Genomic DNA, 26789 nt, shown 5'->3' with positions numbered 1-26789 from the left:
TTCTTGTTGTAAACGCGGAAGCGACATCATGACGTCACTTCCCGTTTACTCGGCTGCCAATGGCGCCGAATTTAAAAAAGTACACAGTATTCAGAATCGCCGTTTTCGGCGATCTGAATACTTTGAAGTGTAAAGGAGGGATGGGGGGTCTTTTAGACCCCCCATCCCTCCATAAAGAGTACCTGTCACCACCTATTACTGTCACAAGGGATGTTTACATTGCTTGTGACAGCAATAAAAGTAAAAAAAAAAAAATTTTAAACACAATTTATAAAGTACAAAAATAAATAAAATAAATAAAAAAAAAAAAAAAAAAAAAATTTTTAAAGTGCCCCTGTCCCCGCGAGCTCGCGCAGCGAAGAAAACGCATAGGGAAGTCGCGCCCGCATATGTAAACGGTGTTCAAACCACACATGTGAGGTATCGCCGCGATCGACAGAGCGAGAGCAATAATTCTAGCCCTAGACCTCCTGTTGTAGCTCAAACCTGGTAACCGTAAAAAATTTTTTAAAGCGTCGCCTATGGAAATTCATAGGTACCGTAGTTCGTCGCCATTCCACGAGTGCGTGCAATTATAAAGGGTGACATGTTTGGTATCTATTTACTCGGCGTAACATCATCTTTCACATTATACAAAAAAATTGGGGTAACTTTACTGTTTGGATTTTTTAAAATTCATGAAAGTGTCACTTTTCCAAAAATTTGTGTTTAAAACACTGCTGCACAAATACCGTGTGATAAAAAATATTGCAACAATCGCCATTTTATTCTCTAGATTCTCTGCTAAAAAAATATATATAATGTTTGGGGGTTCTAGCAAAAAATACGGATTTTAACTTGTAAACACCAAATTTCAAAAATAGGCTTAGTCGTGAAAGGGTTAATATTGATATAAAGGTGCACACACACAGGTTGGACTTGTGTCTTTTTTCTACCTTACCAACTATGTAACTATGATTGCGGCGATACCTCACATGTGTGGTTTGAACACCGTTTACATATGCGGGCGCAACTTATTTTTATTTTTACACTATCTTTTAAAAAAAATTAAAAAATTCTGATCATTTTTATTGCTGTCACAAGGACTGTAAACATCCCTTGTGACAGTAATAGTGACAGGTACTCTTTTTGGAGGGATCTGGGGTCTAAGACCCCAAATCCCTCCTTTGCACTTAAAAGCATTCAAAACGCCAAGTGGACGTGTCGGCTGGTCGCTCGTACGAGAGAGCTGAGGAAGAAGTCGGGGGGGCACTAACCCTCCTGCTCCTTGGGATAACAGCCGAGCTGATTTTAGCCATATCGGTTGTTATCCCAAGAAAGCCAACCGCCGGCTCTAAAAAAAAAAAAATAAAAAATAAAGGTATAGTGGTGGTGCATGACCCCAGTAAAACCCCTTCAAGCCCAAGCCACATATTTGCGTACCGTCAGCGTGAATGGGTTAAAATAGCACAGTGCCGAATAGCAAAAAATGGCCTGGTCATGGAGGGGGTAAAACCTTCCTGAGGTAAAGTGTTTAAAAGCCTACAATTTTGATTTATGACTAGCACCAATCAATTTTTGGAACCGCATTTTCTTTGGGATGGGTAAATATTTCCGCTCTTCTAATATTCTCTCTCCATTGCAATAGGAGTGATAACATGTAAGTAAAGCTCCACATTCAGGGTTTGATTGAAAACATGTTACAATAGTGAAATGAGCTTGGTTTTTGTCTTGCTAGATTACATCTGTGTGTTTCTCTATGCAGGTGAAATTCACCTAACTCCTTTGTATGGGATTCTTCAATTACGTCCCAGTTTTACATATCTGGACAAAGCAGACACTAAATTCAAAGAGCGAGAAGCTGCAAATGATGGTAAGCTTTATTATTGTGTGTTTCACGTTTAGGATTATCTTAATTTTATGGAAATCTGAAGTCTGCCATAAATAAAACACTCCTATCTGTAGTATGATTTCCCCTGGATTCATGGGATTTTTCTGATTTCCATTGTATCCGGATCTAGCATTCTCATTGAAGCTCATATTGTTTTTTTCTTCAGCTGGAGATTCCTCACAAGATGAAGGTGAGGACGACGTAAAGCAAGTTACTGTAAGTCTGGCATAGTGTTGATCTTGTTGGTATTGGTCTCGTTTTTCACTATTAATGCTTCATCTAATTGGTCTGACTTGCTAAGAGTATTGGTCACCATTAGGTTTACATACAGCATATCTTTGGTAAATTTACTTTGATATTGCTTTTTATTTTTTCACTCTTCATCAAGTGGCCTGTCTACTATGTAGTTATAAAGAGGGTTTGAGCCTTCAGTTTAAACAATGCTGGACTAATATTTTGGTTATTTTACACTATTACTGCTTGTTTTATTACTTTATCTTCTGTGGAAAGAAGATGAACAAGTGTGAATGTGTTTTGGTTAGTCTTTTTATGCTAAAATGTAAAACACATTGCTAATCTCCTTTATTAAACCCCAGTTGCTTGCCTGTTACGCTGTTCCAAAGGGCTTTATTAATATTGGGAGAATTGGAACTGTGGTGTAGCAAGTGGAGTCAGGTTCCTGATCTGCATATTGTACTTGTTCGGGGTTGGTTGGTGATAGTCATTGTAGTAATTAAACAGCCAGGCAGTTTGCATTCACAAGAAAGGTCAGCATTGGATTTCTTTAAGTACATATTTTCAAATGAGGGCAGTGTAACTTGGCACTGGAGAAATCTTTGGGGGCCAATTCACACTGACTTGCGCTAAAATGTATGGAAAATGCATAGTCGCGTTTTAACACGCCGCTGATGACCGTTGACATACATTTTAATGTATGTTTATATGGTGTGAATAGGACACATTGGAAATTGTTTTTCAGATGTCCTTCCATTGAGCTGCGTTTTACAGCTGTGCTAAAATGCAGATCAGCGCACTGGTGTGAATTGGCCCTGAATGGAACTTGTTGTGCTCCGATCTTGGTTATTGGTGATTAATGATCACTTGAGGGATCCAAGATGATATTGCTACCTTTTGACTTGACTAGCTTGGTGAACCCAGCCTTTTCCCCCCATTAAAAATGTCCTCTCTCCTCTTGTTTGTGCTTTTTTTTTTTTTTTTTTTTTTAAATCCGTTTTTGCATGTGTTTTAACACGTCAAAAAAAAAGCGTGTGTGTCTGTATAAAAACACAAAATGGAAACAAGGTACAGATGCGTGTTTGTAGAAGAGAGACAAAGCCGGGGGGAAGGCACCACTCCCCTCCTGTTTAATTGACAACTATACCATTTTGAATTTTTCATCGCTTTTTGTCTTGTGACATTGATCACCAGAACAGATGAGAAGGATGAATCTTCCAAACACAGACAGATGTAAAAAAAAAAAAAAAACTGACAGGTTTTATCTACCTATACACTTTAAGCAAATAGGTGTTCCCCATAGCCCCAGGTTTTTTCCACCCTTCTTAGTCCCACCCCAACTGCAATAGGAAAATAGTTTTGAATATTCTTTTTGCATCCTCAATAGTATCAAAATTCCGAAAGAATTGGACCTATTGTTGCTTTGGCAGGTGCACAGACCTTAAAAAAAATTAGTCAGTGGGAGACATAAGAAACTGCTGGAAGGTATGCACAAATGATTATATTGCTTTTTTTTTTTTTGTAGATTGGGCCCCTTATGCCGTGCACACACACGAGCGGATTTCTCGTCGGAAAAAGATATGACGGCTTTTTCCGACGGGATTCCGATCAAGTTTGCCTTGCATACACACGGTCACGCAAAAGTTTGCTGAAATTACGACCGTCAAGAACGCGGTGACGTACAACACTATGACGAGCCGAGAAAATGAAGTTCAATGCTTCCGAGCATGCGTCGAATTGTTTCCGAGCATGCGTAGGGATTTTGCGCGTCGGAATTGCCACAGACATTCGCATTTTCGGATAGGAACTTTTCCTGACCGAAAAATTGAGAGCATGCTCTCAGTCTTTTGCTGGCTGGAATTCCGCCAGCAAAAGACCGATGGAGCATACACACGGTTGCATTTTCCGACGAAAAACTCTCATCTGTCTTTTGCGGGCCGAAATTCCGATCGTGTGTACGCGGCATAAATGTGTCAGTCCATACAACATTGATACTTCAGTTTTTTGGTTGATTCTGTCAAATCACTGTAGAGTGATCTCACTGTTGGTCTGTTTTGGCTGGCTTTTGTTGGCATCGGACTGGATTTGCAATCCCATATAAGTTTATGGGAATGCAAAACTGCTTGAAGCATGATTAGGAGGTCAACTGCAGATCAAATGATCTATTTGGAATGATCTTAAACTGATACTATCGACATAAGCCATTTACTGTCAAGCCAGTATTCGACATAACAAGCCAGGGACTGGCTAAGCCCACAAATCATCTTCTATAACTAAATATCACTTTCTCCATTTCCCTTTGAAGGACACAGGAAATTAGACAGTCACGGATATACTTTTGCCCACAGGAAGCTGGTACACTGGAAAACAGTAATCTGGGCCCCGTATAACCATTCCTCTCCCCAGCATGCCTCATTTTTTTGCTAATGTCCTAGGCAGTTTGACCACTTTATCGTCATCTCTGCTAAAAACAAAAAAACTATAAGATTCTGAAATCACTGCTTTTGTTAATCTCTACATAGCAGATACCCAGATTGGTGTATCCTCAGCAAAAGTTTTGAATGCTATACCTGGACCTCTCTATACTGGACAATTGCGAGACTAGCCTGGAATGTGACCATCTCGAGTGTAGTGTGTTGGTTAGTTGCCAAGTGCTTTCCAGGTCCAGAGCCATGAGACAGCCTCTGGTTAGAAGAAAAAAAGAAACTGGCGGCATTTTCCAGCATAAAAATAGTAGTTTTATTTCAGATCCATTAAAAATGAGGACACAGCGTGCACACACATCATCCTGTGGCTTCAGCAAATGAGTTTCACACACCTATGCTTAGTCACTACTAAGCACAGGTGTGTGAAACGCATTTGCTGAAGCCACAGGATGATGTGTGTGCAAGCTGTGTCCTCATTTTTAATGGATCTGAAATAAAACTACAATTTTTATGCTGGCAAATGCCGCCGCTTCCTTTTTTCTTCTATTCATGCTCTGGTTGCGGACCAAGGTTGGCACCCAGCAATTGTCATACCAGGGGAGATCTCATGTTTCACCTGGAGCGGTGCAACTTTGTGCTATATACAACCCCTGGTTAGACCCTTTTATCTGAAGATTTGCTTAGTGAGAGATGCCAATCAGCCACCGCCGGTTTACCTGTGAAGGCTAATGGACCAAGCACTAATGTCAGCTAGGTGGAGTGCATTATGTTCAAGCACCGCACTCTCTTCCTGCTATTCAGTCTATAGAAGCATCATTCTGCTGCTGCTCTTGCTTGTGAAGCACCATGGCGATCATTCTGTTTCTGGTCTAATTCCATTGCCTGCTTATAGTAACTCTGTCACCTCTGGCTAACAGAAAATCCAGCACCAGTTGCCTGTGTTTGAGTACTAGAGGCCTTGCTTCACATTGGGCCTATTACTTTGCACTTTTGGGCACAACGTGTCTTCTCAAGGTTATACAGCGGACTATCCTGTTGCTGCAGTTACCTTGGCCCATACGCCCCTAGTTGTTCTGGGCACCTTTTCTCGGTATTCCTAAAATGAGCTGGAATCTGAGCCCGTTATAAGGTCATCCACCACAAAGGCTTCTTCAGCTCTGTAGGGCCAATGCCTCCCCTGTGTTTATCAGGACCTCTGTGTGCACTTTGGAATGTATCTGTTTGTGCCCAGTTACTAGAGCAGTATTTCACTGACAGATAGGTAAACTCCCATCTTGGAGCCCAGTTTGAATTAACTCGATTGTATAAATGGTTGCACTAATAAATTGATAAATCAATCCAAATTGATATATATACTCAAAACCCGATGCACAAAATAACATACACTAAATAAACAAATAGAGTATGAAAAACTGTGCCAATCAATATGTGAGCAAGACAGCAATTGAACAAAGTCCACATAAAGGAATTCATATAGTGCAAAAAAGTAGATAAAACAATATGTGTAAAGTTCACATATAATGAACGCTGAGTCCAATTCCAAAGGTGAAAAAAGGGAACCACTAAAGATGAGGACTGAAAGTTGATTCCACCACCACCGAGGAGGCGAGGATAGGCCTCTCCTTAGGGCACACACCAAAGATAATGGAGACCCTTACCAAATATGATGGACCCCCTATCAGTAGCAAGGTCATTATCGCCTGCAGATATAACCCTCTGCGTGGTCTCAGACCAATCCAAGATGCCAATACTCCCAGGCTCCTAGCGTCCTTCTCCCTCCTTGCGCCGTTTAACCAGAACAGGCCGTGAAAAGGATAAAAAAAGGAGCTCCAATAGTGTGTTATCCTTTAAACATAAAAAAGGTTTAAGATATAAATACAAAAAAGTATATAAAAAAAATGTTTTGCCAGCAATAAAATTACAAAACGTACGCCCGTGCTTCCGGGGTCACGTAAAGCGTGGTGACGTCAATGCGTAGCTCCGCTTTAAGGGCACACGGGCGTACCTTTTTGTTATTTTATTGCCGGCAAAACATTTTTTTTATAACCTTATAGTGTTTAAAGGATAACACATTATTGGAGCTCCTTTTTTATCCTTTTCACGGCCTGTTCCGGTCCGAGAGAGTGTATTGGCTTTTTCATCAGAAAGTAAGTCTCTCTACATATTGGACGGTTAAACAGTGCAAGGTGGGAGGACGCTAGGAGCCTGGGATTATTGGCATCTTGGATTGGTCTGAGACCCCACAGAGGGTTATATCTGCAGGCAATAACGACCTTGCTACTGATAGGGGGTCCATCATATTTGGTAAGGGTCTCCATTATCTTTGGTGTGTGCCTTAAGGAGAGGCCTATCCCTCGTCTCCTCAGTGGTGGTGGAATCAACTTTCAGTCCTCCTCTTTAGTGGTTCCCTTTTTTCTTTCTTCTTTTTTCACTGTATACAACTGAACTTGTGTCTCGGATAGGTCTAATGTCCGTTCATGTATGTAGGGCACTTTGGCTTCAAGCCTGTCATGCCAATGATATGGCCAAAGAACATCAAACTTGGTTACGCTTCAAGGCATGTTGTCTCTTTGGACCTACTGTTGGCTACCATTATTAGTAATGCCACTGGTGGACAGAGCATGCTCCTATCTCAACCTAGGAGATCTATAGAAGGAGCAGAGCGTAACCCCATCCTTCATCTACTACAGTACTAGTATGGTGTAGACATTCAGACCCTGCCTCTCACTCAAGCTGTAGGGCTTGAAGCCAGACATCATCCAACCTCTTATCACCCTTGTTCATGAAGGTTGCTTTTTCATATTTACATGTGGTTCTTTGTTCATCCAGCTGGGTCCTTTGGTATTCTACCTTCCCCAGTAATTTGGGTGTTAAAGTTCCTCCCTGTAGCCTTCTCTCTAGATCTTTGAGTCAGGCATTTCCTTCAGCTGTCCCTCCCTCTTGGTCAATGGGCCAATTCTGCTGTTATCCTGCCTAGTTAAGGACCTGACCCTTCAGTGTATTCCAGCAGCAACAGTCCTTCTTACAGCACTGGCCCTTATGTCCACCTTAGTGTTTTTTCTTGGCATCCCCACAGTGGAACGCTCATGAGTTTCCTGGACTTCCTATAGTTCTAGCCCTTCTGTGGGTCCCATCATCTGCAGACTTAATCTAGATATGGCTTCCTAGGTGTCTAGCTGTGGCCCCCTATGAGCCGAGGTTTTCAGCTTGGGCCCTCACTAAGGATGTCTACTCCCTGTGGGTCTTTTATATCTGTCAGATATTCCCCTGTCTACTCTTTGAGTTTTGTGGTTTGATTGGGCCAAGTCCCTAAATATGGTTTCTTGTGAGAATGCTCAGCCCATTTTAGCCTCCCCCTCTATGTATAAGAGACTCTGGGTGAGACAATCGAATGCTCTCCTTGGTTCTAAACATCCATAGTGCAATGCTTAGGTCTCTGAACTAGTTCCTTCCTCACACCCTGGGAGAGCTTCTCTGATGGGTCCATTCTCATGCTTGTAACTTCCATCTGATTCCCCAGAATCCTGAGCTCTCTGTTGGATATCGCCAGAGCGCTGCAGGACCTTGACCTCCAAGAAGGTTTTGGGACTCTCCCTGCGACAGCTCGAATGACCCGGTCCCTGCTCTGGATAGAGCAGTGTGTCTGTCTTTTGTGACTGCACTGTCTCTTGCAAACAAGGCATTGCTTTCTGGATCCCCTCAATAGATGGTCTGCACAAGGGTTAGTGCTTGGCACTTAAAGTGGATGTAAACCTGAATTTTTTTTTTTTTTTTTTTTTTTTTTTTTTTTTTAATCATACTGTAGAGTATAAAATTTCCTATCATTTGTGCCCAGTCTTGCCACACAGAGTTAATCCATCTCTGAGCAATCCTCTTTTATTGTTCAGTGAGAAAAATCTTGACAAACTGAGAAAAACTTTGTCAAATCCTCCCCCTTGCTGTGAGTGACAGGTGATTTACATCTCGTGCACTAGCCTAAGACACAGGCATTATTTTTTAGTTCCCACCCCCACTACTTTCTTCAGCAGCTCTGCAAGGATTGGCTGTTCCACACCTCAGCATGATTTGGCATGCTGAAGTCATGTGGTTACTTTCCTGTCTTTTCACTGGGTGTTAGAGATCATAGCAGAAGTTCAGTGTTAGAAATACACAGGAGAAATGCATATTGACAAGGGGAGTGTAGAGGTGGGCAGGGAGTCCACTGACATCACGACTCCACCCACCGAGATCCAGACAACGGACCCACCCACAGATTATGCAGTTTTTCGGGTCTAATAACAGACAGAGGGGAGACATTTGACAGGTAAAGATACATGCAGGAGGCATGTATATCCTTATAGATAACCCCTATGGCAGTAGTTTAGAAAGGATGACATTGGGTTTACATCCACTTTAAGTGCCTTTCCTGCTGGGAAGGAACTGTTAGTCTGCTGGCCTTCGAGGGACCTAATCACCAGGGAATATGTGCTGCTTCTGCAGCTGAACTGCAGCCTTTTGCGGAAGCCTCTTTAGATTCTTTCCTCGTTCCTGTCCCCAATCGAGTGAACATTCTTAGTGGAGTGGTGTGACTAAAGTTCCTACCCTGGTTTATCAGTGAAGATACTGCGCTGATCAGGGTAGATTGGATGATTCTTAGAAAATTGGAAGTGGTTAAGCAGGTTTGCAGTGTTGTCAGTCAAATTTAGGAATACTCATGGGTGTTTGGTTGTAAGAGCCCAGCTCATCATTCTGCTCATCATTCTGATTCAGGTGTTCTTGTGCACCAGTCTTGGGTTCAGTATACCTCATAACTGTTTTCCCTTTGTGTCTGAGCTGCCACTCACCCTACCTCCCTTCTTCAAATGGACCCCAGGGTTCATACCCTTGTTTTTTTTCCACCTGTTTTTGGTGGATTGTTGGTCGGTCCTCCAGTCTCTTGTGGGTGGGAGGCCCTTTGGTGCTTCAAGGAAAAGCTCCCCTTGCCAGTGATTCTTTGTCCTGGTCTCATGCACCAAGTTGATCCTGCTGGCCTTCCCTTTGGTCATTACAATTCTTTCTTGCAAGGGCTTCACCTCATCTAGATTTGATACGGCATTTATCTTCCGGTACCCCTGTAATGCAGATGGTTTCCATATTCTTTTGGGCTTGTCAATGGCTGTTTCCCACCCCTCGATTTGACTGTTGCTGGTCATCCTGACTTTTTCTGAATATAATGGACAATGTAGAAAATAAAGATTTTGTTATTACTGTAAAAAGCATGCTGGGTAGAGGAAGGGTTAAATAGGGCCGGTTTACAACTTTTTCTGTTTGCCAGCATCCCAACCTTCTGAAGCCAGGAGTATAAAGCCTGGTGCACACCATTAGATCACGAAAAAAAACTGTCAGCTGATCGGGAGTTGGTCGGTTGCTGGTTTTCCAGCATGCTCATCCGACATAAGCCGGCCAGACCGACATACACACGTGCTGAATATCGGGCATTTTTTAATTTATTTTTTTAACCAGGAAATGTCTCCTGACATTTGGCTCATGTGTACCCGGCTTAACTCTCGTCTATTGCTGAATTGCTGTGTCCCTCAATGGTCTTGGAGTAAGAAGAATTTATAGTAAGTACAAAAATCTGGTTTCTGGTGCATTGACCTTTTTAATGCTTGTTTTACATGGTAGGTCTGATTTAGCTTGTAAAATTGTGATCTATTCTAACACTTAGGTGCGGTTTTCGCGTCCAGAGACTGAGCAGGCCAAACAGAGGAGGGCACAGACCTACGAGTTCTTGCAGAAAAAACAGGCTGAAGAATCCTGGGTACATCTACATTACTGTGGGGTCAAGGTAGGTCAAGCCCTTACAGTATATGTAAAGTGAGCTGTGGCTGAATTTCACAGGAGGTGGAGGAAGCAGCAGAAGAATTGTACACAAAGTAAAAGTAGCTATGCTGGGCAAGATCAGAGGCACGAGGGTACACAATTTCATGGGTGGGATTGAGAACAGCTTCCAGTGTAAATGCCGAGCAGAGACCCAGACATGCCATTACTTATGCCAGAGGCAATCTCCTGAGTATACACAGAAGGACACAGGATTTCAAAGGCAGTCTGTATGAGGAGAGGTGAGCTGAGTGACCACACACAGATTTAACCCCGCAGCTGCCATGCAGAGAGACAATTTGGTGGCACTTCAGTCCTACAGATACCATGCACTGCCCTACTGTCTTCGTCCACTATCACCGTCCTCTGCCCCACTGTCAGCCACAGTCTTCTGCCCTACTGACCCCTGTAATCTGCCCTGCAACCTGCTGACACCTGTATACTACCTCGCAACCTGCTTACACCTGTACGCTGCATTATATCCAACAGTCCTGTGTCACAGTTTGTTGTGCGGTGATATGCAGGGACATCCAGTGAGATGCGATATTATGCAAACAAATTGCATATCACATCTCTGGAACACAGAGAAACAGTGTTCTGGTATGAACATGACACATAGAAAACTATTCTTTTCTGTGGGTCATTGTAGTTACCTGCATTTATCCATGAGGAAACAACGCAGGTAACTGCACACAGTGTAAAAAAAAAAAAAAAAAAAGGCGCCAAATCCCAGTGATCTCTGATCTCCTCCATCATGTTTAGGTAGATCTCCACCTCTCAAAGGTTGGCTACCCCTGCTGTAAACCATGCATAGAAAGCCTTCCTAAAACAACTTATTCACAGGTTTTTCCTCCACCTACCCAAAAAAAAAGAGGATTTTTCCTCATTTTAGGACTGCGGGCAGAATTATTCAAATCATTCCTTTTAACCCGCAGATGCACAGAACCGCTGGTGTATAATGCAAATACAACCAAATGTATTACAAGGCTCCTTATTCAAAACTGCACAAAGCTGTTTCTGGCTATTTCTTCATAATCAGTGCTGTGTCTGGAAGCCAAGGCTTCTATTGAGCAAGACTCTGGATCCAACAAGACATATAGGTATATAGGTTATAATGAGAAGGGATTAAAGCAATCCAAAAGCCCCCACTCTAAACGGTGCATAACACAGTAAAGCCTTCCTAAAACAGAAGATATTCCCATGTCTCATTCCGTCACATAGCCAGCAAAAAATCAATTTACACCGATTAACAATTTACATGAATAGCAGAGGATTTAGTTGCACACATTTGCAAAAGTGTGGAAGCCACACTTCTTCACCAGGGCCTTGTGTGAAGCGTGTTCCCTAATTCTTATCTAGGAGATCCTCCATTATCGAGCACATATAGCAATGATTAAGTTTAAGGGCAGTGTGCCTGAAGGTAGCCCATTCCTCTTTAAAGGCTCAAGGGCACACCATTAGCCCAGCGCAGCTGAAGAGACCTAGTTTGTCCCCACACCAGTTCCTGCAAACTAAACAAAAATTGCAAATGCTCCAATCAATTTGTAACTAGCTTTTAGTAAGATGTACATGAAAGGTCTTTCACAAAACAAACACAATACAAACATTTCCCAGCACACTTACCAGCTACCCAGCAAAATACATTAGTTGCTCACATTTGGAAATGTTTAAGTCACACTGCCTCCTAAGGCCCCTCTGTGAAGTGTGTTTCCCACCTGATCTTTGAGAGCTGCCATCTTGGAGCATATATAGCAATGAATACATTGAGGGCCATCCTAGCATAGGATAGAGGCTAGTCTCAGGTTTCAGCATATGTCAACTACCATACTGTATATCTTCTATTAGTCACAGTTAGTACATAACAGCTATGGTTTACCTACATATATGCCATAAATACCAATTTCTTTCTCGAACATCATGGGACACAGAGCCTCAGTAATTACTGATGGGTTATATAGGTATCACTAGGTGATTGGACACTGGTCACACCCTAAACAGGAAGTTCAACCCCCTATATAATCCCTCCCCTTGCAGGGATACCTCAGTTTTTACGCCAGTGTCTTAGGTGATGAACATGTAAAGAGGTCCTGTGCTGAGCTCCAAAGGGAGTATCCTATACTGGGGCAAGCCAGGCGAACCGGATCCATTTCAAAGTGTCTTTTCTAGGCCGAATTGGATGGTACCCGGGCCTCGTGTCCGAAGAAACAAGGTTTTACCTGTAACACTTCTCTTTTTAGAGAGCTGGACCCCGCATATCAGAAAATGGTTTTCTATCCTTATTTCTGGCCGGGTGCTTTACAGGGCCAGAACTGTGGATCCCCCTATTCGTAGGGGGCCCCAGTCTCTGAAGGTTTTTTCAAACGGAGCCCACCGTGAGAGGTGAAGATTGGGTCTGTATAAACAGAACCCTGCGGCTGGATAAGGTAAGAGGAGATTCCACAGAATTTTTTAATTCTAGTAGGTTTCTCCTTTAAGGTAAATGCATGCTATGCCTATTGTCGCCACTGGGGGCTGCCAAGAGCACATACCTTCTCATGCTGATGTCTGTCTTAGTGTTTCCATGCTGCACAAGCTCCTCCGGCCGGCTCCAGGTAGGATGGGATGTGGAGTTTTCTCCTCAGGGAGTCTGTGAGGCGGTTGTACACCGCTCTATCGCTGCCGCCGCCATTGCACGTGCAGGCCCATCACTACCGGCCTCTCTCCTTCCTCCCCCTCCCTTCCTCCATGTTGGTTCCGGAAGGGTTGGCTAGCGTGGGAAGCGCTAGTTTTTTTTAAAAAGGAAGGGGGGACGGTAGAGGGGGGGGCAGGGTGTCAGCACAGCATCCAGCATGCTCAGACACCCACATTGCAGGCTGCAGGCTATTAAGGGCACACTTTACAGGTGCACAAAGCCTTGGAGGGACACAGAGCTGACGGTCGCATGTAAGGTGGGACACAGGCATTCTCCTAGGCAGCATTTACTAAGGGAACACCAGACTGGGCATTTGGTAGCAAGGCTTTTAACCGGACTACATCGCTCAGCAGTCAGTGTTCATTTTTTGTGATACCTCCACCTTGTTGCACTATAGGTAGAAGAGGTTTAAATACCCCAAGAACCATAGACTCTAGGGGATCTCGTTCAGGTTCTGAGGATCCCCTTTCTGCAGCACCTTCCCCCCCTTAGGGGCCAGGGACGGCTAGCCAGGGAGAGCCTTTGAGGTCAGGGGCTACACCTGCTTTTTGCACTTCAGCCCCTGGATACATTACAGGAGGTTTTTTCCTCAACCATTAATGGTCTAGAGGAAAGATTAATGGCCGTAGTTGCATCTTCACTCAGTGGAAGAAAACGCACTAGGTCTTCCTCTGTTACCCGGGACCCTCAGGAGAGGAACTCTGGGATAGGGGAGAAAGATCCCTTTCAGAGGATCGGGATGGGACGGATGATTCCTTCTCTGAGGAATCAAGTAGAGAAGGGCCCTCTTCACTTCTCAGGATGAGAAAGTACAGCACAGATCCTTGCTGGATTGGTCCGCTCCACATTTAAAGTACCCGTATCTGAATCAGTTAAAGAACCCTCTATTTCTTTGGGGTCACTGAAACCTCCTCAAACAACACATGCTTTTCCTGTTCATAATTTACTTGAAAAAGCTCATTTATTCTGAGTGGGATCACCCAGATAGACGTTTTTTCCGCCTGAAAAAGTTTTCGACACTTTATCCTATGGAAAAAATGTTTATAAAGATGTGGGGAATACCGGCCGTTGATGCCGCCATTTCCTCTGTAGTCTGACTTGTCCTGTAGACAATGCTCAGAGGCTCAGGGGATCCTGTGGATTAAAAGATGGAATCCCTATTGAAGGATATTTTCTCCTTAGCAGGTTTCAGTAGTTTAACCTGCAGTGGCAGCGATCGGTGTCTGTCAAAACTTAAGAGACCATGTTCAGCAGGTCATCAAAGTTTTACTTGAACAACAGGCCCAGGGGTTGGCTAACCTTCCAGCGGCCTTATGTTTTGTTGTTTACGCCATTAGAGATTCTATCAGGTAAACCCCTTGTTTTTTACTTGGGTTGGTGCGTATGCGTAGAATCTTATGGTTAAAAAATTGGTCAGCTGAAGCACCATGTAAGAAACTTCTGGCTGGTTTTCCTTTTCATGGTGCAAGGTTGTTTGGAGAAGACTTGGATAATTATATTCAAGGGTTCTCTAGTGGGAGAGCACTCTCTTATCTGTTAAGAAGAGGAGTAAGCGTCCCTCTTTCAAACGGACTCTCTTCCCCAGTGCCAGGGGCATCAGCCTCTAGGCAGTCGCGACGGCCTTCTCCGTCTGGGTCATGAATCAAGAGTCAAACCCCAGAGACAAAGAAGTCCGGGGGGAGGAAGCCTGCTAGACAGGACTCTAAGGCCTCTTCATGAAGGGGTGCCCCCGCTCGTTCTAGTGGGGGGGAAGACTGCTACAGTTCGCAAAACTCTGGCAGGAGGATTTCAGGACAGATGAGTAATCTCCACGGTAACCTTAGGTTACACACTGGAGTTCCAAGAGTTTCCCTCTCCTCGTTTCCTCAGATCAAGTGTCCCCAGAGATCCAGAGAAGAAGCAGTCGCTCCTTCTAGCGTTAGAGCGACTTTTGTCACAAGAGGTCATTATGGTGGTTCCCGCGAAGGATTCGGTTCTTCCGCATGAAATCAATTCGGACAGTAGTCTCCATCCTGCAGGGAGGAGAATTTGCTGGCATCGATAGACATCAGAGATGCATATCTGCATGTACCCATTTTTCCTGCCCATCAGAAGTTTTTGCACTTCGAGACGGGAGGGCGTCATTTTCAGTTTGTGGCTCTGCCCTTCGGGTTAGCCACTGCACCTTGAGTATTCACAAAGATCTTGGTCCTCCTCTGGCCAGATTAAGGGCTCAGGGTATAACTGTCATAGCATACCTAGACGACCTGCTCTTGATAGATCGGTCAGTATCCTCGTTGAACTGGAACTTGAGGACCACAGTCAAGTATCTGAAACACCTAGGTTGGATCGTCAACCTAGAAAGATCTTTCCTAAAACCAGTAAGAAAACTGGAGTATTTGGGTCTGATCATAGATACAAGCCAGGTAGAAGGTATTTTTACCTCAGGCAAAGGTCACTGCCTTAAGGGAGCTGATTCTGGGCAGGACCAAGAAGGGTCCTTCTGTCCGCCTTTGTATAAGGCTGCTGGGAAAGAGGGTAGCTTCGTTCGAAGCAGTTCCCTATGCTCAGTTTCAGTCAGGATTGTTGCAACACAGTGTCCTGTCGGCCTGGAACAAGAAAGTTCGGGCATTAGATTTTCCAATGCACTTGTCTCATGCAGTGCGTCGGTGCCTCAATTGGTGGTTAATACCCGAAAGCTTGCAGAAGGGGAAATCCTTCCTACCGGTCACCTGGACGGTGGTAACAACGGATGCCAGTCTTTCGGGTTGGGGAGCAGTTCTGGAACAGTCTGCGGTCCAAGGGGTATGGTCCAAGACCGAGAGTCTCTACCCATCAACATTCTGGAGATCCGTGTGGCATATCTAGCCCTAAAGGCCTGGACTCTCAGGCTACAGGGTTGCCCAGTCAGGATCCATTCCGACTATGCCACAGCAGTGGCTTATATCAAATTTGTGGCAGGGACAAAAGACCCTCTTGCATACGGGACGGATGCGGTGGTGATTCCGTGGCATCGGTTCTCACTGGTTTATGCATTCCCGCATATTCTGCTACTGCCACGATTCCTTCGCAGGATCAGGCAGGAAGGTTGGTACTTCTGGTAGCCCCGCCTGGCCCAGGAGGACTTGGTATGTAGAAATTGTAAGTATGCCGGTGGGTTCCCCGTGGACCCTACCGTCACGCTCAGACCTGTTCTCAGGGTCCAGCGTTCCATCCTGCCTTACAAACGTTAAAATTGACGGTTTGACTATTGAAACCCAGGTTCTGAAGAGCCGTGGGGTTTCAGGTCCTGTGATATCTACCTTGATCTATGCAAGGAAGCCAGCTTCCAGAGTAATTTATCATAGAGTCTGGAAAGCTTATGTATCCTGGTATGAATCCAGGGCTTGGCATCTCAGAAAATATGTGATTTTCTACAATTGGGATTAGAGATGAAGCGGGCCTTGAGTACCATCAGGGGCCAGGTCTCGGCCTTATCAGTATTATTTCAACGGCCACTTGCTTCAACGGCCACTTGCTTTGGTCCAAGACTTTATGCAGGGGGTGACACGTCTTAATCCTCCGGTTAAGGCGCCCCTAAACCCCTGGGACTTGAACTTGGTTCTGTCTATTTTACAGAAACAGCCCTTTGAACCAATACGTCAGATTCCTTTGGTCTTGCTGACAAGGAAGTTAATTTTTCTGGTAGTCATCTCTTCTGCTAGAGTATCAGAATTAGCGGCTCTTTCCTGTAAAGAGCCTTATTGGATTATACACAAGGATAGAGTGGTATTGCGCCCTCATCCTAGTTTTTTTACCGAAGGTAGTTTCAGATTTTCATCTAAACCAAGACATTGTTCTGCCTTCCTTTTTTCCAGATCCCTGTTCTTCGGAAGAAGGGTCACTACATTCTTTGGGTGTAATAAGAGCAGTCAAGACCTATCTGTAAGCAACTGCTCAAATTCGCAAAACGGATGTTTTGTTCGTGCTGCCAGAGGGTCCCAATAGAGGACAGGCAGCGTCAAGATCTACCATGTCTAAATGGATTCGACAGTTGATTATTCAAGCTTACAGTTTGAAACAGAAGATTTCTCTGTTTCAGATCAGGGCACATTCCACAGGAGTTATTGGTGCTTCGTAGGCAGTGCATCACTGGGCCTCTATGGCTCAAATCTGCAAGACCGCAACCTGGTCTTCAGTTCATACATTCACCAGATTTTATCAGGTGGATGTGAGAAGGCATGAGGATATTGCCTTTGGGCGTAGTGTGCTGCACAAGGTGCTCAGGTCTGATTGCACCCTATTTGGTTGTGATTCCCCTCCCCTCAGGTAGCATTGCTCTGGGACATCCCATCAGTAATTACTGAGGCTCTGTGTCCTGTGATGTTCGAGAAAGAAAATAGGATTTTTTATAACAGCTTACCTGTAAAATCCTTTTCTGTCGATGGACATCACGGGACACAGAGGTCCCGCCCCTCTTCTAATACACTTATATTGCTTGGCTACAAAACTGAGGTATCCCTGCAAGGGGAGGGATTATATGGGGGGTTGAACTTCCTGTTTAGGGTGTGACCAGTGTCCAATCACCTAGTGATACCCATATATAACCCATCAGTAATTACTGAGGCTCTGTGTCCCGTGATGTCCATCGAAAGAAAAGGATTTTACAGGTAAGCTGTTATAAAAAGAATGCTATTATTAGAGCAATGGCCGTTGCTCTCTACTGCCAGTGTTTAACTCCCCCACGCGAAGTGGGGTCCCTTTTCTGTGTACAAATTGTAGTACTGGGATGAGGGATGCTGCTGGCAAGGACAGAAGAATTTTTTTCTCCTTCATCACTGCTCACAGCACCTCCTCTACCCCCAAAAACCAACCTACATTGTGCCCAGCAGACCCCTTCACCTCACTGCCTCTGCTGCATAGATTTTTGTGGAGCCCTTTGACATCCCAGACTTAAAGAAAAGAATATTCGCACTGCAGGAAAAAAAGATAAATTACAAATTGCTGCTGGCAATGCTTTTATAGGGGGATGTTTTGGGCTGTACATACAGTTAGGTCCATATATATATGGACACAGGCACAATTTTAGTTTTTTTCAGGTATTTACCAAAACATATTCAAGCTATAGTTATATAATGGATATGGGCTAAAAGTGCACACTCTCGGGTTTAATTTGCGGGTATGTACATCCAAATCGGAGGAAGGGTTTAGGAATTGTAGCTCTTAAGATTGGCCATCCCCTTTTTTCAAGAGTCCAAAGTAATTGGACAATTGAATCAAAAGCGATTTCATGGCCAGGTGTGGGCTACTTTTGTTATTTCTTTATCAATTAAGCAGGTAAAAGTTCTGGAGTTGAATCTAAGTGTGGTGTTTGCATTTGGAATCTTTTGCTGTGAATCTACATCATGCATTCAAAGGAGCTGTCCGTGCAAGTGAAACAGGCCATTGTAAGGCTTTAAAAACGAAACAAATCAGAGAGATGGCAGCAACATTAGCAGTGGCCAGATCAACAGTTTGATATATTCCGAGGAAAGAAGAACGCACTGGTGAGCTCAACAACAGAAAAAGGCCTAGATGTTCCCAGAAGACAACAGTGGTGGATGATCGCAGGATTCTCTCTATGGTACAGAAAAACCCATTCACAACATCCAGACAAGTGAAGGACACTCTCCAGGAGAAGGGCGTATCATTGTCAGTCTACAATCAAGAGAAGACTTCATGCGAGCAAATACAGAGGGTTCACCACAAGGTGCAAACCATTCATAAGCCTGAAAAATAGAAAAGCCAGATTAGACTGCCAAAAAAAATCTAAAAAAAAAGCCAGACCCGTTCTGGAAAAACATTCTTTGGACGGATGACAAAAGAGTAATTTGTACCAGAATGATGGGAGGAAAAAAGTGTGGAGAAGGTTTGGAACAGCTCATGATCCAAAGCACACAACGAAATCTGTAAAACATGGTGGAGGCAGTGTGATGGCATTGGCATGCATGGCTTCCAGGGTCATTGGTGTTTATTGATGATGTGACAGAAGCAGCTGGATAAATTCTGCAATGTTTAGAGATATACTGTCAGTCCAGATTCAGCCAAATGCAGTAAAGTTGATTGGATGGCGCTTCACAGTACAGATGGGCAATGATCCAAAATGCATTGCAAAAGCAACCCAGGAGCTTTTGAAGGAAAAGCAGTGGAATATTTTGCAATGGCCGAGTCAATCACCTGATCTCATCCCAATTGAGCATGCATTTCACTTGCTGAATGCAAAACTAAAGGCAGAAATAACCACAAACAAAGAACTGAAGACAGCTGCAGTTAGAGCCTGGCAAAGCATCCGAAGGGAGGAAACCCAGTATTTGGTAATGTCCATGGGTTCCAAACTTCAGGCAGTCATTGCCAGTAAAGGATTCTCAACAAAATATTAAAAATGAACATTTTGTTTATGATTATATTCATTTGTCCAATTACATTTGAGCCCCTGAAAGGGGGGGGGGACTGTAATAAAAAGGTTGCAGTTCCTAAAATTTGTACTTGATATTTTATGTTCAATCTCTTGAAATAAAGCTGAAAGTCTGCACTTCAAGTTCATTTGGATTGTTTAGTTTTAGTTTTATTCTGGTGGCATACAGAGCCAAAAGTATGGAAATTGTGCCTGTGTCCAAATATATATGGACCTAATTGTATATGTACCTGGAGTTCAGCTTTAAAGTATAATTAAAGGCAGATGTGTTGCTACTAAATTTAGTAAAGGATACAATCATCAATACCACTGTCTTAGAGTCATTTATACATTCTAAATGTATTCTTACATAAGTATCTGCATTTATGCAATTCATTTCAATTCTGACCTCAGTTTGTGTTCTTACGTTTTTTTTGTTTTTTTTTTACAGGACGGTCGTTCTGAACACGAAAGGCAGTATTTGCTTTGTCAGAATCCAGGCATGACCGAAAACACTGAGCTGATAAAGTCGCCTAGGTAAATATTTCTTTAAGCCATATACAATACAGTGCTGTATACATCTTATTTGGCAAGCTAGTCAAATATCAAATGCACACTGAAAATAAATTAGTGTAGTGCTTTTCTTACACCAAAGAATGAAAATAAATCAACCCATGAGCAAATAATGTAAAGACCAATAGTGAATAAATAGTGAAAAAAAAATAATGCACCCCCCCCCCCTGCAAATTTCCACTTATACAATGCATTAATTACAAATCATTCACATATAAATCGTGTGACTTAAACATAGCAATATAAATAATAACATCAATATGAAAATGTGTAATAAAGTTTGGTGTCTAAATCTAGGTGCTCAAAGTCCAACCACCTTTGTGAATCTTCACAAAATCAATCCTCCAGTGGGAAAATCACACCATCCCCTGGTGTCCTTTCAAATCTACCATGTGCTCTATATGTGTGGCTCACCTTCTTAGATGGACCTCATACACATATGGAGGTCTAATACAGCTTTAAACACAAGGTCAGTTTTTTTTCTTTTCACTCCACAGTATATAGATGGGAATGTCAGCCTCTCCTCCATTCTCCAGCAGTAATATGTATGAAGTTTGCCTGCATCAAATGGGTTTGGGTTGCAATGCAAATCCTGCTTGAAGTGAACAAAAGCCTATTGACACAGGCCCTACATTTGCTGTATTTACAGCTGCCTAAAAGATAATTTGTGCATAACATTTATCCATCTTGGGTCCCATAGTCATCCATATATTTCTATAATGCATCTCATATAATGAGTTCAATATATATTTCAATGGTAAGTCTGCAGAGTGTAAAAAAAAAATTAGATTTGGTGTTCAGATTCCTCCATAACAATGATTGCAGTATGAAGGGGTTTAGGTATGACACCTTTATAAACTTCTCTCTGACAAATGGTTATGAAGTATCTGCAAGGGAACCTAACCATGGCTTAATGTTTCCTTTGCTTTAGTGAATACCTTCAAATGTTGATGCCTCCCAGTGTCGAAGAAGAAACGTAAGAGTTTTTTTTTTTTGTTTTTTTTGCAATCATTTCAGTCAATAGAAAACACTGAAAAAGTGCATTGCTTTATGTGCCTCTACTAGGAAATCTTTTTTTTTTTTTTTTTTTTTTTTTTTTTTTTTTTAAAAAGTGTTTTACTTTGAATCACATTTCAGTATATAATTTTTATCTGCATATCATTTGTTAACATATCATAACAGTATCATCCTGCATATCGTAATGGTAATGGCATTAGTTTTACACTAATGAAATGTAAATAACATTCTTGCTGAAAGTGATCGTGTCATTTCCCCTACAGAGAGAAGCCTGTTGCACCTAGCAATGTCTTATCTATGGCTCAGCTGAGGACTCTGCCACTGGCTGACCAGATCAAGATTCTGATGAAAAATGGTAAATTCAGGGCGGGGATTTTACTTTTTAGAGAGCGTTCTAAATGTAAAATAGCAGAAGAGAGTATTGTACAGAGAATTTTTTTATCGTATTTTACTTTTGTGTGTATGGATATTGTATTAAGTTTCATATTTCCATTGTTAATACTGTATAAATGTGCCTTAATAAGCAACAACACAAATATAATGCTGCCACTATTTTTCTTTTTGAAGTTATATCATCACAGTTCACTTGTAGTAGGAATATTGTCTCTCAGTGGTTTAGCACACACACTTAAGAGAACTTACAAGGAAGGACTGGAGCAGCTGCATGTGACACAACCAATCAGCTTCTAGTTTTAATTTTAACAGCTTAACTGAACAAGCTGAAGTTAGAAGCTGATTGGTTACTGTACACAGCTATTTCAGTTTTGTAAGTTCTACCTATTGATTTTTCAATAAAATTGTGCAAATAGCTAAGTAATTACAGCAACCAATCAGAATGCATTTTGTAATAGTTTGGTATGAGCAAAGTGATGCGTGACTGGTTGAAATTGGTTACTGCACTTAGCTCTTTGACTATGCACAAAATATTTAGTAAAGCCAAAATGCTCTGTCTTCTACATACAGGTAACAGATGTGGATGTATTTGAGCCACAATAACATGTTCCACTATTCTTGTTATCAATACAGTTAAGGTGATACCTTTTGCAAATCTCATGGGCTTAATGGCAGCAGGAACAGAATCCATTACAGTTCTTCGGTGTATACAGCAGGTGGCGTTGTTGGTCCAAGGGAACTGGGTTGTTAAAAGGTAAATTGATTTTTTTCTGTTAAATTACTTCAATACTGGGCACTTTCCCCCCTTCCTGCCCAGGCCAATTTTCAGCTTTTAGCGCTGTCGCATTTTAAATGACAATTGTGCTGTCGTGCAACGCTGTACCCAAACAATATTTTTATAATTTTGTTCCCACTAATAGAGCTTTCTTTTGTTGATATTTGATCATCACTGTGGTTTTTATTTTTTGCTAAACAAATAAAAAAAAGCTTTTCTTTGTTTCTGCTATGACATTTTGTAAATAAGTGAGTTTTCTCCTTGACTGACGGACACTGATGAGGTGGCAGTGATGATGAGGCACTAATACGCAGCCCTCATAGGTGCCACTGATGGGCACTCATAGGTGGCACTGATGGGCGTCTCTGATGAGGAGCCATTGACAGGCACCTCTAATGGGCCTGTAAGCGCCATCAGTGCCGCCTATCAATGCCACCCATCAGTGCTGCCTATAAGCGATTCCATCAGTGCCGCCTATAAGAGGTCAGATTGACACACCACACCAACGATCGCCGCACTGCGCGCCCTAGCTTATCCTGCTGGTCGTCATATGATAACTTAACCACTTTCCGGCCGCCATTCTGCTATATGGCGTGTTGGTTAATGGACTTTGACTGTGACTGAAAATGTTCTGGATATCTTCTTAGGGACTTGTTTATTAAAAATGGTGAACTGAACATTGTATGTTAGTCTTTGAACAGTTTTAAAATTGGTGGACTCTGTCTGAGACTGTGAACTAGCCACATGCAAACGTGTTGGACTGCTTTTTTTTTTTTTCTAAAAGGAGGTGAATCATGAGGCAAACGGAGTACATCAAAAACATTATAGGACATCACAGTTCACACTTGGATAAATGGGCCCCTTAGTTAGTTAATAGCATTCTCTGTCAGCATCTTGCTGCAAATTTGATTTGTCCTAGAGCTAAAATAACAAGCGGACTATAACCGCAAGAAATCAGAGACAGTTTTCCAGTTGCCTGTACACTTAAAGCAATCCTTTTATTTTGTTATGTTTATAGATACATACAACTGCCAAATGTGAACTGTTCAGCGATTTAAACCCCACCAGTACCTAATCGATATGCAGATACTGCTTTGATTTGCCCTCTAAGACCCAATTACTGTTTGTTCACGTTCTGCAGTCTTGCATCTTACACTTCTTAGAGAAGGTGAAGCCATAGTGTCAATCACAGTGTGTATGTAAAAGACACCTCTGTCCTTACTGTGACGGTCATGAGTGTTGGCGTTCATCAGTGGACAGAGATGAGGGCCTAACTATTGACAAAAAAATCTACATGTACACATCAGTAACAGCCCTGTTTAGTCTGCTGAAGCTGCACAGTTTGGGGCAGGACTGGTGTGTATGGAGCAAATTATGATGGGGAATGGAAATGTTCACTCAAACTAATAAAAGTTGATTTGCTGCTTTGCTGTGTTTTTTTTTCTGTCTTCCTACATGTGTTCTCTGGACCTATTAAACAAAAGACATGTATAATTTTAGGGTGTGGAACAGTTGTATCCGCTGTACCCCAATGTGTTTACAGATTTAATGTTTTCTTTGCTTTCCTTTCCTGTCCAGTGATGTTTTGTATCCAAAGGAATCATCAAGCCCGCACAGTGGGGTTCCAGCAGAAGTTCTATGTCGGGGAAGAGATTATGTTGTAAGTGTTCATTATAAGCCGTGCAAGGCTGTATAAATGCCAATGTGCACTGGACAAAAGCTTGTGTATCCAGATTTTTGTTTATATCTTCACGTTTGGAACTGATGATAGTTTCACTGCTGCTTTCCTTGTTGCTCTGTCAAGCGCAGCCATTTTTTTGTGCTGTTGATGTGTGGTATGGGCTTAGACAAGCTTGTTTTTCTCCTCCTAGCCACTGAAACCTCAGCACAGTCTATCCAAATGTTAAAGGAGGTATACTAAAGGCTAAAAACACATACAGTAGCTCACAAAAGTGAGTACACCCCTCACATTTTTGTAAATATTTTATTATATCTTTTTCATGTGATAACACTGAAGAATTTACACTTTGCTACAATGTAAAGTCGTAAGTGTACAGCTTGTATAACAGTGTAAATTTGCTGTCCCCTCAAAATAACTCAGCACACAGCCATTAATGTCTAAACCGCTGGCAACAAAAGTGAGTACACCCCTAAGTGAAAATGTCCAAATTGGGCCCAATTAGCCATTTTCCATCCCCTGTGTCATGTGACTCGTTAGGTCTCAGGTGTGAATGGGGAGCAGGTGTGTTAAATTTGGTGTTATTGCTCCCACTCTCTTATACTGGTCACTGGAAGTTCAACATGGCACCTCATGGCAAAAAACTCTGAGGATCTGAAAAAAAGAATTGTTGCTCTACATAAAGATTGCCTAGGCTATAAGAAGATTTCCAAGACCCTGAAACTGAGCTGCAGCACGGTGGCCAAGACCATACAGCGGTTTAACGGGACAGGTTCCACTCAGAACAGGCCTCACCATGGTCAACCAAAGAAGTTGGGTGCATGTGCTCAGCATCATATCCAGAGGTTGTCTTTGGGAAATAAATGTATGAGTGCTGCCAGCATTGCTGCAGAGATTGAATGGGTGGGGGGTCAGCCTGTCAGTGCTCAGACCATACTCTGCACACTGCATCAAATTGGTCTGCATGGCTGTCATCCCAGAAGGAAGCCTCTTCTAAAGATGATGCACAAAAAAGCCTGCAAACAGTTTGCTGAAGACAAGCAGACTAAGAACATGAATTACTGGAACCATGTCCTGTGGTCTGATAAGACCAAGATAAACTTATTTGGTTTAGATGGTGTCAAGCATGTGTGGCGGCAACCAGGTGAGGAATACAAAGACAAGTGTGTCTTGCCTACAGTGAGGCATGGTGGTGGGAGTGTCATGGTCTGGGGCTGAATGCCAATATATACTGTGACGTACTGAAGCAGAGCATGATCCCCTACTTTCGGAGACTGGGTCACAGAGCAATATTCCAATATATCGACCCCAAACAAACCTTCAAGATGACCACTGCCTTGCTAAAGAAGCTGAGGGTAAAGGTGATGAACTGGCCAAGCATGTCTCCAGACCTAAACCAATTGAGCATCTGTGGGGCATCCTCAAACGAAAAGGTGGTGGAGCGCAAGGTCTCTAACAGCCACCAGCTCCGTGATGGAGTGGAAGAGGACTCCAATAGAAACCTGTGAAGCTCTGGTGAACTCCATGCCCCAGAGAGTTAAGATGCTGGAAAATAATGGTGGCCACACAAAATATTAACACTTCGGGCCCAATTTGGACATTTTCACGTAGGGGTGTACTTTTGTTGCCAGCGGTTTAGACATCAATGGCTGTGTGTTATTTTGAGGGGACAGCAAATTTCCATGCTATGATTAAGCATTGGCAACAGTGTGAAACGCATCAGATTTCCTGCTTTGTGATGCTGTGGCATGTATTTTTATGATCATATTTAAATAAAGATTGAAGATTTCTTTTGAGTGCGGCTGTCCAGGATCTTTCCTTTACCAGCAAATTTCCATTGTTATACAAGCTGTACACTCACTACTTTTTTTCTTGTAGCAAAGTGTCATTTCTTCAGTGTTATCACATAAAAATAAAATATTTACAAAAATGTGAGGGGTGTACTCACTTTTGTGAGATACTGTAGTTATCGATCATAGGTCAAATGTAGGTTTCGGTATGTCATTAGTAGGGCTGAAACAACTAATCGATTAATCGATTACTATTTTAATAATCGATTAATCGGCCAGTAAAATAATGGGGTTAAAAAGAAAACTAAAATGAGCCCTTTATAGTACAAAAAGAGCAGATCTCTACTGTAAATATTACTTTCACAGTTCTACAATAAAAAAATGAACCCCTTACAGTAGTGATTATCTGCTTTTTTTTTTTTTTTTTTTTGTACTATAAAGGGCTAATTTTAGTTTTTTTAACCTCATTATGTTTCTAAACGTCTTAGACCTGGTTCACATCTATGTGTTTTTTGGTGCTTTTTGCAGAAACGCTCTACAGTTCATTTACATGGTTTCCTATGGGACACGTTCACATCTATGCTTTTTTTCAGCCACTGCGTATTTGGAAAGGGCCAGGGACTTTTTTTAACGCAAAACAGTGCTTTTTTGGTTCAATACACTTCAATGGAGAAGCTGCAGAAGAGCATGTAATGCGTTTTTGCAGCAATTTGTGTTTTTTTTTAATCTGCTCAACAACAAATTGTCCAAAGAAAAAGGCAAAAACGCAAGTCGCAGCAAAATCACGTGAGCAAAAATCAAAACGCACAGCAAAAAGCACTGCAGAAACAGATCAAAAACAAACTGCATAGGTGTGTACCGAGCCTAATGCTGGCCACACGGATCAATTTTCAGACGAGAATATTCAGATGAAAAATCTTTGTACATTCGCTGAATGAAAGAATGTTGTTTTGAAATTTTCACTTGTTTTTAACATTCTGGTTTTTAAAATGAATGTAATTTCTGAACGAAAGCCACATACACTGTCTGAAAATTCCTTTCACCAAGAAGTTTTCTATTTCCAAATTTTCCCATCACTGTGGTTGAAAATGAACATCGATTTTACCCCACTAAGGATTAGAAAATCAAACGAA

General features: G+C 42.4%; 1 protein-coding gene across 2 annotated transcripts in view; it reads left to right on the top strand.

Moving 5' to 3' along the window:
* POLR3E (RNA polymerase III subunit E) overlaps positions 1 to 26789 on the top strand; it is a 109250-nt gene that overhangs the window by 32441 nt on the left and 50020 nt on the right. Inside the window, exons 7-14 of one of the 2 annotated variants that reach the window (XM_073591037.1) lie at positions 1745 to 1852; positions 2037 to 2086; positions 10217 to 10336; positions 19882 to 19967; positions 20935 to 20979; positions 21284 to 21375; positions 22047 to 22167; positions 23767 to 23848. In XM_073591037.1, the coding sequence (XP_073447138.1) occupies positions 1745 to 1852; positions 2037 to 2086; positions 10217 to 10336; positions 19882 to 19967; positions 20935 to 20979; positions 21284 to 21375; positions 22047 to 22167; positions 23767 to 23848 (704 nt within the window). The remainder of the gene's footprint in view (positions 1 to 1744; positions 1853 to 2036; positions 2087 to 10216; positions 10337 to 19881; positions 19968 to 20934; positions 20980 to 21283; positions 21376 to 22046; positions 22168 to 23766; positions 23849 to 26789) is intronic. The other variant, XM_073591038.1, reaches the window with a different exon arrangement.

This window comes from Aquarana catesbeiana, linkage group LG06 (assembly GCF_042186555.1).
Source record: "Aquarana catesbeiana isolate 2022-GZ linkage group LG06, ASM4218655v1, whole genome shotgun sequence".
Taxonomy (NCBI): Eukaryota; Metazoa; Chordata; class Amphibia; order Anura; family Ranidae; genus Aquarana; species Aquarana catesbeiana.
This window is presented reverse-complemented; position numbering and strand designations above follow the sequence as displayed.